The 14,604-nt window shown below is 32.2% G+C and overlaps 1 protein-coding gene across 1 annotated transcript; it reads left to right on the plus strand.

The window, feature by feature from the left end:
• Positions 1-9,187: 9,187 nt before the first annotated feature.
• On the plus strand, positions 9,188-9,634 carry LOC131860372 (brassinosteroid-responsive RING protein 1-like). The gene has a single exon (XM_059214774.1). The coding sequence runs from the start codon at positions 9,188-9,190 to the stop codon at positions 9,632-9,634; it is 447 nt and encodes a 148-aa protein (XP_059070757.1).
• Positions 9,635-14,604: the final 4,970 nt, after the last annotated feature.

The following is a 14,604-nucleotide window of genomic DNA, read 5'->3' on the forward strand; positions in this document are numbered from 1 at the left end:
GGCTGGACACTGATATTTTTCAAGGGCCTAATATATATTGCAGTTGTTTTTGGTTAAGGTCTAGGGTATCTTTTTACTGCTTTGAGTTTTTGTTATAGGTTAAGGGAGCCGAGAATATCCCTGTTGTTTGGTTGAGGGTGCATGTTAGACCCTCATCATTTACTTTTAACTGCTATAGCTTGAGGTTCTATCCTTGTTGGTGTGGCTATCATACTTTGTATTGTCTATATCTTGCTTGTTTGGTTGGCACTTTCTGCTTATGACTGTACTGGTATTTGACTAGCGTTAGTCAGCTCAGCTGTGTTTGGGCTACTAGTTTTCATGGTTTGTTATCTTTGGCAGTGTTGTATTGTGGTTTCTAGATCCTGATAAAATCTGAGGGTTTTGGGTCCCTTCAAAAACTGTTGTACGGGGTTTTGGTTCCCCTCAAAACCTATTTATCCTTAATCAAAAACTACAACCCCTAGGGTAACCTAAATATCTAGGCACATGATTATGTAAGTTATTTAATATTAAAGGTAGCTACAAATTTACTACTCATAACCAAATGCAATTTATTGCATTAGGAACCTAATACATGAAAGATTGGGATACATTATTGGTTAAAAATACATTGTTTGAAACATCTATAGAACCCAAATAATGGTGGTATGGGTAGTAATATCCTTGTCGATTATATTTAGAATTAAATTGCATATATTAATTGAAACGAGATATTTTATGTTTGAAAATACCTTTTAGAGATTTCAGTAGTAACTAATAGCATTAACAATGACCTAGTAGCTATTGGTGTGGTAGAAATAAATCTTAAGGTATTTTGGAGCATTATAAGCCTTGGTATGAAATTGGGATATCCTAGTGCTTGGTAGGGATCCATGTCTAAAACTGAATTGATAGCTTCTATAGGAGTACATGATCTAGGTAAAACTAGTCAAGATCTAAGAACTATGAGTAAATAATAAATTGGTACCATGCCAAGAAAACCAATTATTAAGTTTATAAGGAATATGGTACTAAGGATAAAGGAGGAAGGTAGAGGACAAGAATTAGAAGATATTTCTAGCTTAGGACCTATAGAATTTAGAGAGAGATAAGCTTGTGATTAGAATCTAGATTGATTCTAGGAAATAACTTAGTTAAATGACCAATTCATAAGAGTAGGGAGGGAAATAGGATTAAGACCAAAGGGATAAAGTGAATAGGAAGTATAGGGAGGGGGTGCTAGGTTGGACCTTGTACTTTGGACATGGTATAAAGGTGCATGATTCTTTTTGAAGTGTGGGATTTTAAATGAAAAATACATATGGGTAATTATTAGTGGTCTCAAGATGAATCAAAACCTTGGGGCTAAAAACCTATCTTCCATGTCAAACTAGGTCCTACATTCTTGTAGAATAATAGTATGTTAGGGTCCAAAAATAATTTATAGCAAGGATTGGGGCTATTGAAGATTGGGAATACAAGACGTGTTTCCTTACTCCTAAGTTCACACATGCACTTGGAACATAGAATGAGGAAACAAGGAGATAAGAGAACCTTTTGTGGTGTTAGATAGATTGTACCTTACATAATAGAAAGTGCTAATATCCAAATTTCTCTTAGAGGTGTATCATCTAGTCGAGAACATGAGAAGTTACGACCAACGACCTAAGACATAGTTCATTGGTCCCAATTCTATCTACACACCTATGTTATAGGGAAGAACAAGCCAAGAAGGAATGTAAGAGGGAAGAACAACATAAGGAGAATAAAAGAGGCCCCATAACAAAAAAACATAAAAACATATAAATTAATTGAAACCTAGCAACAGAAAAATGGGAATCCACTTATAATTTCTCTAATTGAGTATTAATAATTTCTGAACAAGAAAATTGCAAAAAAAATAAGAAAAATGATGTAGGATCTTAGGAAATTTCAGATATAAAAAATAGGGCCCAACATAGTTGAAGAGTGTAAGGTGATTCTTATGTGATTCTATGCAATGATCCTAATAGAACTTCTTAGAATCTATTAGACAAATATTATCAATATTATTAGTCCTCAAGATATTAATCCTTTTCCTAGGTATCTTGAATCTATACAAGATCTTAAACACTTTAATGTGAATTAAGATTTATAAACATGTCATTTTCTTACAATAATTATTGAATGAAAAAGTACAAATGGATTTTAAAATCAAAGGAACATTAGCAAACCTTGCAAAATCTAATGGAAAGTCGGGTCTGGTGAAATTGTAAGATTTTGGACTGACACCTAACTTAAGGATGAGCCTCTCTCTTCTTCTCCAAATTTCAACCCATTCATGGAGAAATGTATTGACAGGTTTGGCTCTTCGGTTAAAGATTATTGGTCTAATGGATCTTGGATTGATCTTTCGGTGGTGGATGGACTGCTTGGGATCCTTAACAGTATTCTTAATTCTATTTTTTTATCCCAGTCTGATGAAATTTGTGTGTTGTATACTTCTCCTTCAAGTTATTTCAATTCTACATATGCTTTATACTTTCTCAGATTGCCCCTTCATGCCCTCCCCTTTTTGCGCTTATGTGTGGGATTCTAAGTTGGTCCCTAAATTATTTTTTAATTTTTTTTGGGTGTTTATTCAAAGTAACGCCCTTACTCTCGAGAGCTTATGTAAGTGGGGCTTTCATCTGGCTAATAGATGTTTCCTTTGTCAAGCTCAGTGTGAAAGATCCCTTCATAAATTCTTGGAATGTTCGTATGTTAGGGATATTTAGGCTTTTTCTTTGAACTTGTAGGTTGTGGATTGGATTTTCTCCTCTTCTTTAGAAGATCTTATGATCCAATGGGTTTCTCCTTCTTCAAATTCTTTCCTTTCCTTTTTATAGACAATTATTATCCCCCATCTTGCTTCAAAGGGGGCTTGGAAAGAGAGAAATAATGAAATTTTTAGAGATGCTTACCTTGGGGAAGATGTGGCCTCTTTGAAAAATTGTAGGGCTATCAAATAGAATTTGTAATTTATTTCTTTTGATCAATGTGGATGTCTTTCTATCTCTAATTATGACTCTTAGGTGGCCCTAATTTGGTAGCTTCATGTTGATATTTCTAAGCCTATCAAGAAAATTAAGAATCCCAGAGTTAATATCACTTGGCAATCTCCTCCTCAAGGTTGGCCGAATGTGAATTTTGATGGGTTGGCGAAGGGTAACCCTGATCTAGCTAGTTGTGGTGGAGTGTTAAGAGATGAGTATGGTGGGTTCATTGCGGTGGTGGCACTCGCATTGGGTATCCATAATAATCACCTAGCTAAAGTGGTGATAGCCTACCATGGGCTTTTATTAGCCTTTGAATTGAACTTTTAAAAAGTTTGGTTAGGAGACTTAGAGATTATAATTAATTTCCTCAAAAAGAAATATAAGCCAAGTTAGTCAATTGAGAATTTGATTAAGGGGTCTATGGATATTATCTCATCCTTTGATAATTGTTATATCTCCCATAAATTTAGGGAGGCCAATGGGCTTGTCGACCTATTGGCCAATATGGGAGTTTATAGTAATAATAAACTTGAATGGGGTGAAGTGATGATTTTCCAACTAAGCTAAAATATTTGGTGGTCTATGACAAGATCCACACTAGAACTATTAATCCCTTGCTATTTTATGATCACTACAGTTATTTTTTTTGTGTCCGCCTTGTTGTTGGCATATTTTATGGGAACTTTTTTAATCCTCGTTAAGAGTGAGTGGGGTTTCTTTGAGGGTACTTTGTTTCTTGATTCTTCCAGTTATAGGGATCTTAAAGGTTCGCTCTTGATTTTGTAGGTGTCTTGAGCTATGGGGGGAGATAGGATTAAGCTTGAGCCCCTTAAATGTGAGAAAATCAAGAAAAAAAACACTTTATAGAGAATTTTGGAGAAAAGGGGGGGTTATGCCTTACCTTGAAAGGCTTCATTGCTGCAATCATAATCTTTCTAGGGATTTTTCTAAAGTGTAGAATAAATTATAGGTTACAATTTATGAGAATAATTTTAAACTCACAGAGGAACCTAGTGCTAAAGTTTTTGGCTTGAGAATGGAGGGGAAAAAGTTTTTTTGAAGCAGTCACCAATGAGGAGGGACTTGAAGGGGATTAGTCCAAACCGGTCAGCAAGAGTAAAAACAATAGACTCACACAGATATGATGGAGGAAATGTAGAACAAAAAGTTTTATTGCATGAAAGTCAATTACATCCAATCAGTAACAACCAGGGTACAAAATACCGACACACAGGCTTGGTAGACTAGGTCACACTGGGACCTTGAATCGAAAGATCTATCTTCTAGGCACATTCTACCTATCTTATACTTCTTGATTCTCTAATTAATTCCATTCTAAAGCATGATTACAAATATATATATCGATCCAAAGGATCTGGTCGGCCCAAAAGGGATAAAAACCCGAAGAACAAGACCTAACATGCAAAATGAACAAGGTTGCCCTCCGCCAAGAGATTCCTCCAAAAAATCCAAAGGATGAAACGTAGAAGGTCGGCCACATGCCAAGAAACATCAAGATCAATGTCCAAGGCTCTGCCAACTTTGGAAAGGGTTTTGATAGATCACCAGATTAGGTCTCAGGAAATCGGTAACAAAGGATGACCAGGAACAAGAAATTGTCATGGAAATCGGAAGCGATATCTTACCGGAAAGTGATCCAAAAGAGATGTAGTTTGAAAGAAAGAAAGATGATCAACTCTTCAAGTAGAATCCAACTCCACAAGATCCGGTGAGCCAAAATTGGGACATGCAAAAAGGAAAACTGAAATTATAAATAGAAAACAAAATAGGAAATACAATGTTTTTTTGGTTGATGGAAGATCATTGTGAATGGGGAATGCTCCTGCATCATTTTTAAAGACATAAATTCAGCTGATGAAGAGGTGCATGATTTTGTCAAGGGTAAAGAGGGAAAGTGGTTTCTCAAGTACAAAGGCGACTACAAGATAAAATCCATCGAATCTTTATGGGCCAAAGTTCTAAAGGTAATTATACAAGTTTTTCACTCTCAATGGTCGCTATTCACTTCTGTATAACTATAATTTTTCCCTCCTCAATCATTTCAGGTATAAGGATAGGGTTTCATTCCTTTTTTCCTACAATCTTATTTAGAATTGGGCATTAGGGAATGTAAAAAGGATAAGAAAACCCCATTTTGCTTGAAGGTTTGATCTTACTATTAATGGAGCATTTCAAAAATTCCTCGAGGGAAGGTAAATCTATTAATGATGGGGATTTTTCTAATCTGGAAGGTTATGGTTCTCCTTTCTTTGAGGGTGGTGGATGGAATAGTAAGAAGTTGGATTATTCTGATGAGGATTGGGGAAGAATGCCCGTGAAAGAATTCCTAAAGGCAGAAATGCTTCCCCTATTTCAGTTTCACAAGATATTATTTCTAAAGGTGAAGAGGGGAAAGGTATTAAGAAAAGGAAAAATAATGATGGGACTAGCAAAAATTATTCATTGGATTCTTCCCTTAAGGTAGATAATCAGGAGGGTTTGAGGGTTTTAAAGGAATCTCACCCCGAGACAAGTCATGATGGGAGGCTCCCTTTCCCTCATGACCTAAACCATGACTCCCCCATGTTAAATCTTGATAGAGAGCATCCTTCAGACCTCTTTTTAGTGGGTAGGAATGTTGTTGTTGATAATTGTAAAATGCAAAAAAAATCTTTCACGAGATTAATATTACTATTCTTGGGGTCAAGAATTAATCAGATAATCTAAAGGACTCAAAATTGAATTGGCTAGAGAAGGAAGTATGTAACGTTGTTGTTTCCTTGCAAAATTAGTTAGGATATTGAACGTATGAAGAAATATTTTGAAGGGAGAATCATGAGACTATAGACAAACTACAAAAGGATAACTAATAATTTCATTACCGTAGTCAAATTCAACTACAAGGTTATGATAGAGAAGTTTGAGGGGGTTCAAGAGGATAAATCACACTTCATTGATATGGATGTGATTGAGAAAGGAAAGAAGGATACTCAAGAGGAGGGTAGAGGCCCTTGTACTCATACTAGAGCGAGCAACAATAAGATAATGGATGAAGTTGATGTTAGAGATATGAAGAGGTTGTCCATGAACCTTTCTTAGCTTGAAGTGGAAGCAACAAAAGCTTTAAAGAATTTTAATTAGTTGTTTTTTCTTGTTTTGTTGGGTTGTGTTCTATTTTGGTTTTTGTGTGAGTTGGCTGCCTGTTTGTTGATGGTATGCTAATGGTTATCTAATGGAAACATTAAGTAAATAGTATTTTAAGTCCCTTCAAAACCTACTTGACCCCTTTAATAAAAAAAAAATCAAAAGTATTTGAATATATCAAGTCAAGTACCTTTAAAAATATATTAGAACTAGAGAAAAAACCATGGTTTATATTCCATAAAGAAAATATTCACAAAAAATGAACTCTAATTTATTATAATTTACCCTATCAACAAAGAATTTATTTCAAGGTATGTAGATCCTCCTGAACAATATGATCCATCCTATATTTCCATAACTTTTTTTTTCTCTTCAATAATTATGGTCGCAAAAGTGTGGGGATGCTTAGCTTATCAAAATGCATGACCATCAAAAGTGGATGATTTACTCAACTTTCCTACTAATCCTTGCCGTTAAGTTTAATATTCTATAAATATATGTAGTATAGGAATAAAATAACTAGTGCAATAAACTATTTTCCCATTAAGATGGAAAAGGTTCTTGTTCAAACACCCTTAATTGCCATTATCATACCTTTGGCCATCTTGCATCCTTCACTTAATAAACCAATCTACACACTTAAACATATTAATTTACTTATTAAAATGCTCTAAAACATGGATTTTCAACACAATATGATTTCCTTCAATTACCCATTAAGGACTCAAATAGCCAAAAGTATTTAGATGGGAATAAACTATAACGTATAATTGACCATAATCATATTATTCATATTTTGTAAACCAACCCCACTACAAGATCATGTCTAAAGATGCATCATAGTCCATTAGCCATCACCTTGCAATGCATGTGTAGTCAACCTGATTACAAAGGTCTCACTAAGATAACTTCTTAATCCCATCATAAAAGTGTCATTTTATTATTATTTTCCTCCTTACCATCTCTTTGGAAATTGTTATTCTCCCATATATATTGAACATTTTTTGTTTGTCTTATCAGGAGATTTGTATTCCCTACAAGATTTAGATTTAGCCATGACGTAACTTTTTTCTTTCTTTTTTTCATTCCTATCTACCATCAATAGGTATGGCCACCTTTGCTAATTTATAATTATGTGAATACATCTCTTTGAAAGTAGTAATATAAGTACATAATCTATTTCGAGTATTGAGGTGGCACTCCAATGGCCATGACTAATTAATCCCATAAATGTAGCAAAAAAATAAATTAAATTTTATGTAGTAATCCTCCCTCTCCAGCTTCCCTCCAAATAAATGCATTTATGCAAGAATCATGTAAACAAAATAAGGTTTCTCAATTATAGAGCAACCATTTCTTAAGGATATAAACTTCTTAATTAGGAAAAACATATGTACCCATGATTTAGCCTATCAAATCTCATGTAGCTTCTTCCAAAGATTCACTATAGTAGTATCCTTGTGCATATTCACTATACTAAATAAAACAATCAGAGTCTAATGACACCCTTAACTTTTCTATCAATTATTTCCTACTATTCTTGTGACATAAAAAAGGGCTTGTATCTTAATACTGAATTTCATTGATCACTATCCATTAGCTTATCCTTCATCTGATGAACTCTAACTCCCAAGATATTTTTTTGAAAATTTCATCATTTCTACTATAGATTTTTTTCCATCTTTTTTTTGTAATATGATCAAAATTCTTCTATGCAAGTTCTCAATCAAATGAAGGCACCCCTTTAATATAAAACTAAAATCAAAGGTGATCAATACTTGACACAAAATAAGAGGAAGTTTGGTACATGGAAAGGATTCCCAAACTAATGTTATATGACAGTAATGTGCGTGGTTGATCTTTACAAGTATTGAATATCATGTACAAAATACAAATAAAATTATACCACAACACTAATCTACATCGAAAAAAACCTCAATTGAAAAATCACACACTTGAAAACATGAATAAATTATATTGTAGATAAAAATATTACAACAAAATCTTAGAGAAATATCTATATAGGAGTATCACCAACATAAATCTTTGAAATAACTCCAGTAGCCTAGCAATGTCTACAAATCAACTATGAAAACCTCCATCTCAAACATCCAATAAATAAGAGATGTATTACATAAAATCATCACTAGGTAATTAAGAAACCTTGAGCTAAAACCATGCAAATGATGGTTTCCAAATCTTTAGTTTGAAATGTAACACCTAAATTCAAGATGAATCAATAATCTAAAAATAACATATCCAGTGGACCTATCATGAAATAAGCATAGTCTATTCACCAACTAAAAAATTAATTTTGGCTGCATTGTTTCTATTCAAGGATGCTTTATGACATGTCATAAGTCCAACAATTATAACTCCATCTTACAACATTTATATCTATTTATAATGCTTTAAGATTTCAATTTGTGAGGCCATTAGAACCCTTTTTTCAAACTCTAAAATTAAAAAATATATATTTAATAGACATCTATAAACATTGCCAAACAACATTAAATCTATATTTTAAACAAAACCCAACTCTATAATCCAAAAATTGTACTAAATCTACAATTTTACATTGTTAACATTTCCTAGCAAGAGAGTGCCCTTGAGATTTTGGACAATAGACACAAAACTAATGCTATCTCATGTAGTGACTGCACCCAATGTGATTCCAATGCTTTACTATCAATTGCTTCCAACATCTATGCAAAATTTGAGTTTACTCAAACAATTTAATTTGTATAAGAGGATTTCTACTTCTATTTTGTTAAGTTTTCGTTCGAATCAAAACTTTTGGTATTTAAAAATCAGCTGTCAGGCAGTCAGAAAAGCAATGATGATCCAACTAGCATCACGATATGGACTAGTAGATAGGCAATAATAGACATGGTATGGGCCCGTCTTTAACACCATTAATGGTTATGGTGCACCATGAAGGCTGCATTAGAGGTGGCTCAGCTCTTCTTCTTGCGTGAAAACCAGCTATAAATATCTCCCATTTCAGCGTGGATTTCATTGTATACTTGAAATATTTGTCCACCATGGGATTTCCAGTGGGTTTCGGCAGCATTGCTATTCCCAGAGTGCTGTTATACACAGCATCAGCCATGGACTATTTAAACAACCTCATATGTTGTTTTCTTTCAGCTCTCCAACTGAGCAGGACGCAACAAGTTGAGAGCTATTCGTGGCAAGAATTGTCAGAATTTTCCTCTACCATTTCTTCCACATCAGGTGAGATGATAAAACACAAGTTGCCTCTTATTATGTTTCGAAATGTTGCAGGCAAATTGACTGAGATTGAGAAGGACATTGTGTGCGCTGTCTGCTTGAGCCCCTTCGAAGAAGAAGACGAAATCCGAGAGCTGTGCAATTGCAGTCACATATTTCATAGGGATTGTTTGGATAAATGGATTGATAACCATAAGGATTCCTGCCCTTTCTGCAGATGTCCTCTGCTTGAACCAACTGTTTTTTTTTCAATTTAACAGTCTTGATATTTAATTTTTTAGGTTGTTGAGGGAGAGAATAGTAGAAAGCTTTCCATTTCTTTATGAAAGACCAGGTAGCCTGGCCTAGTATATATATATAAATAAAATACAAAAGTTGCATTTTGCAGAAACAGTAAAAGTCTGCATCTGTATATTACGGATCTTGTATTTAGATATCCATAACGTGTATCTACGATAATAGTACTCAGATTCATCACCTTTGGTGATATATTATTCAATACAGTTAATTATTACACATCCTTTCATTCTTCATTGTGTTTTTATAAATTAATTTGCTTCTATTTTTAGAAATATTTTACATCATTTTATATTTCTGTAACGTAATTTTCCTACACAATTTCTTATCATTCTAGTAAATGTTTTCTTAATAGAGTGTATTAAAAATAAATAAATAAATTTAAATTGAAAGATGGGTTGGGGTTTAGCTTGATTGATGAGAGGTTCTAGTAGTGAAGAATGACGTCACAAGGTCTAGTCTCCCCTAGGTCACGTGGTTTTATTTATTAAGAGAAAATTTGGATTAAAACTTCTTAACAAATCACTTAAGCATATTTTAGAAAATTTCTATCAAGAATGTTTCTATACAAAATAGTTTTATTACTATTCTTAAGTACAATAAAACCACTTGATCTCATTGATAGTATTAATATTAATATTTTGAATACAACTTAATAAGAACACAATTGACCCACAGACAACTTTCATATCATCTTGTTGTACTTACTTAAACATAAAAAATGTTAAAAGTGGTTCAATTATTCTAACAAACTTAGATGGACCAACTCATTTTTTTACACACATGCTTTAAACCTCACTCCGCCTATCAGCATAACTAGCATGGTAAAAAAGTGTCCCCTTGTTAGTTTTGTAGCATGATGGCAACCTAGCCTTGCCAACCATTTTGTGTTCCCCTCACTATGAAATTTAACTCTAGTCAATAATAAGAAGTCAACATCTTCTTTATTGTTGAGTTTCTCCTATGTTGTTATGGTCCCTTAATGTACAAAATAATGGAAATCTAGAAAACTCAAGATACACCTCACTATAAACCTCATGATCGAGTGTATTGTAGCAACTTTTTTATCAAGGGATGTCGTTGTAACTTAGTAGTATGTTGTTTTGATAATGAACTTTGAAATAGTAAACTTGCATAAAGGCTTCATTTGTTGAAGTGATAAGAGAATGAGGGTGTTTATAATTTTCGTATGTCCAAAAAACATTTGTGTCCCATCCGCACATTTTTCTTCTACTTATATTGAAAATCTTATAAAAGAGAATATTATGATTTGATCGTGGTTAGGGTGGTCAGACAAACACCTGCTTCTTATCATTTTCTTGAAATTTTAGCACTACTACATTCAAATTTCAATTTTTTGTCAAATTAAATATTTTTTTTTAGAAAACAACTAGTAGCTTAGAAACTACATTCAATTTTCTACATATTCTATTCTTACATATTTTTTAAACAAGTTTCCTAACTTTGCTTTTATGATTTTCATTGTCACTAAGGCCCTGTTTGGCTCATCATGATCCTGCAAATAGCTGATAATAAAATAATAAATAATTGAATTTTAATTAACTAACCACAGAGTTAACTGAAGAGAATGGAGAAGATAAGTCAACTAGTAATAGAAAGTTATCAATTTGACCCCCAATGAGAAAAATAAAGAATCAACTTATTTATAAAATGGATAAATGGAAAGAAAAAAATATTAGAAGATGGAGTTAACTTGTGAGGAGATAGTTATGAGTTGATTAATTTATTTAATTATTTTGTTTAATGAGGAAGTTTCTAAGTTGAATGATTTAACTCTGAAGGGATATTAGTGGAATTTATTAATTTATTGAAATAAATAATCAGTTCATCTTAATTAAATAATAGAGCATCATTTAATCAAACAATTATTAATGGATAATTATAATAATAATGTGAGTAATAATAAGATAATTAAAGATAATAAAAAATTAATGATAAAAGATAATTAATTAAAAAAGTAATTATAGGTGGATGATAATGTGAATAATTAGTATGCTTATAATAAGAGGAATTATTTTAACATCTATATTTTATCTAGATTTGACATAACTATTCACGTAGAGAATTGGAAAGTGAAATGATTGATACTCGATTTAGAAGTTATCCACACAACATATTGCATGAGTGAGTTGTTAAAGAACAAGATGAAAAAATTAGATGCAAGATGAAAAATAATGGGACATAAAAGAAGGAAAAGATGGAGAAAAATGAAAAGATGGATGTAAGTATCATGATTATGGAAGTAATGATGATTAAAAGATTTCATGTGAATAGGGGTTTTACTTATCTGATTTCTTCTTTTGTAATGTGAATAAGGTATGCCATATAACTAGTTATTGATTAGGTTATATCCGCACTTGTTCACATGATAATTTTACTTAGGGAATTATAAATATTTATAGAAATCATTATTAGACATGTTTTCATAAGCCTTAGTTGTCACATGACATAAGTTTAAGACACTTGTCATCATATTGGTTATCCCTTTCTCTCAAGCTTTCCTACAAAAGTAAGGCCTCTCATTATATATATTGAAGATGGGGTATTCACTATAATATATTTTATACCATAATAAATAAATACTTCTATTTATTCTCTCTTGTAGAATGTAGACTTCTATTTTGTAGGTGATCCTAAGATCTTGAGCCTATTTGTGATTTTAAATTGATGGTAAATCTTGAAATCTACATGCATATTCTCAAATCTAGGATGTAGTCAAGTGGGATCATTTTATAGTTGCACTTCAAGAAAAGAAAACATCATCATTGAGTTCAAAAGGCTAAAAAATTATGCCTATTTTTATATATGGAGCTCTGTTTTCTTTATAGAAAATTTTTGGCCACTTTTTAGAGTTTAAAGGAATGTTAAAATAACTTTTTTGTATTATCAAATGTAATTCATATAGTAAAAATGTATTCTATTTATAGCATCGAATCATAGTCTATAGTTATAAATATTACTTTCAATATACTATATGCATTATGTGAATATTCAAGTACTTTATTCGGATAATGTTTGCATCATTTATAGCATGTCAAGTACCAATTTTTACCCCTTCAACAAAAAAATTGTTGAAAGTTAAGAAGGCATAACTTTAAAAGAATCAATCTTACAATAAATAGTCATAGCTACACACTAACTACTAGATTTTAGTTGGTTGCATGGATCTCACAACCTTGTCATGCTACTAGGTGTAGTGCCCTAAATTATACCCCCTTACAATTTAACACCATATATTGTCCTCTCTTAGTTCATTTTAGTTCTATTTTGGGCTTTATCACATCCCACTATTATCATATGCAATATTGAGACTAGACCCTAGGTCCTAGGTCCTAACACTTTCTCATCATCCTTTCTAGTCCCTTTTTTTAGTGGACTATGGTACCTCGCACCCTAGTCACTCCAAAAGGGGCCAAACTTTGATCATGTTCAAGTGTCAATTCTCACTATTTGTGACCTGATCATGATATTTTCATTTGGCCATTAGAATTCAACCTAAATTGAGAAATACTTTGAGAACCCTAGATAAGGAAATTGTTTCTCATTGGAAAATTATAATTTGCAAGATACAATTAAAGAACTCATAACTCCTTCAAGAGTAGATCTAAGTAGAAGGAGGAACAAGCTATAATAATCTATCTTCAAGTTTGAGTTCATGAGTAATTATGTTATTATTTTTTCATGGTAATCAATCTACACTTACAGGACTTATCTAAAGAGAATTGTATCAACACCATTATCAATCCTATGGTATCATCTAGTCAATTCAACATTTTTTTTATGATTTAGCCTCTTATCTACCAAAGGTAAGCTATTTTTATACATCATCATTGTGATAGTGAAGGTGGAAACTCCAACATATGATTTGAATTAGGAGAGCCCCTATATATTAAAATATTTTTCCCTCTTCTATGTGTTTAGGTTATAGATCTAACAACCAATATTTGTGGAATTTCATAGAGAAGACTAACACACATAGGCCTAGACTTTGAATAAGAAAAAACATGTAGAGTATGCCAATTAGATTACTTGATTGATACATTTAGGCTAAATTTTAGTGAGAAAAATATACATAGAATCCTGATCCAGAATTTGAAGCTACAGTTGACAAGGACATCTCCAAGTTTAGGGTGCATATGACCATAGATCAACACATTCAATTTCATATTTTAGTTATAGGTTCCTCTCTACATTTTATTTCCAAATCTATTCTTTTATGTTGCCTTCTAGTTTTGTATCTATCTATTTATGTTGAATCTTTCAAATTTTATATCATGTTTGATCATATCAAACACAACCCTTCAAAAAGGGAATAGTTAATGAAAGCATTTATATATCTCTTTAGACTAAAGTTGAACCTTATTGGTTGTTCCCCAATGAAAGAATCAATTAATGTAGAAAGTAGTGAATAGATAAGACCTTAGTTTTCATTCCTAGGATAATACCCTATTTTGAACATTAAATTTTTGGTGGACCTTACATGTCTTACACTTGCATATTTTCTTATCATAAATTATCAATATGAGTTTTCTTTAACTTAATTTTTAAATATAGATGTATTAATTTTTGAAAAATATTGTTTAAGTTCTTAAATTGGTTATTTTACCATAAAATTTATCATTGCTATTGCTTACATAATTTATCTCTTTTTGATTACCATGGGATGTCCATTTTTATTAAAATAAGTGGGGAATGTCCCCAATCTAATATATATTAGAAATATGAACCATCAAGACTAGATTGAAATAATCTTGTTAGAAAAATAGCAAAATAGACCAACCAATAAATTAAGAACAGAGTTGGAGACAAAGAAAAATAGATCTATAGGGATACATAAGTAACATCTAAACCAGATAAATACTTGGCTTACATAAAAGTTAACTAGAACACAACACAACCCAACTACATA

This window comes from Cryptomeria japonica, chromosome 11 (assembly GCF_030272615.1).
Source record: "Cryptomeria japonica chromosome 11, Sugi_1.0, whole genome shotgun sequence".
Taxonomy (NCBI): domain Eukaryota; kingdom Viridiplantae; phylum Streptophyta; class Pinopsida; order Cupressales; family Cupressaceae; genus Cryptomeria; species Cryptomeria japonica.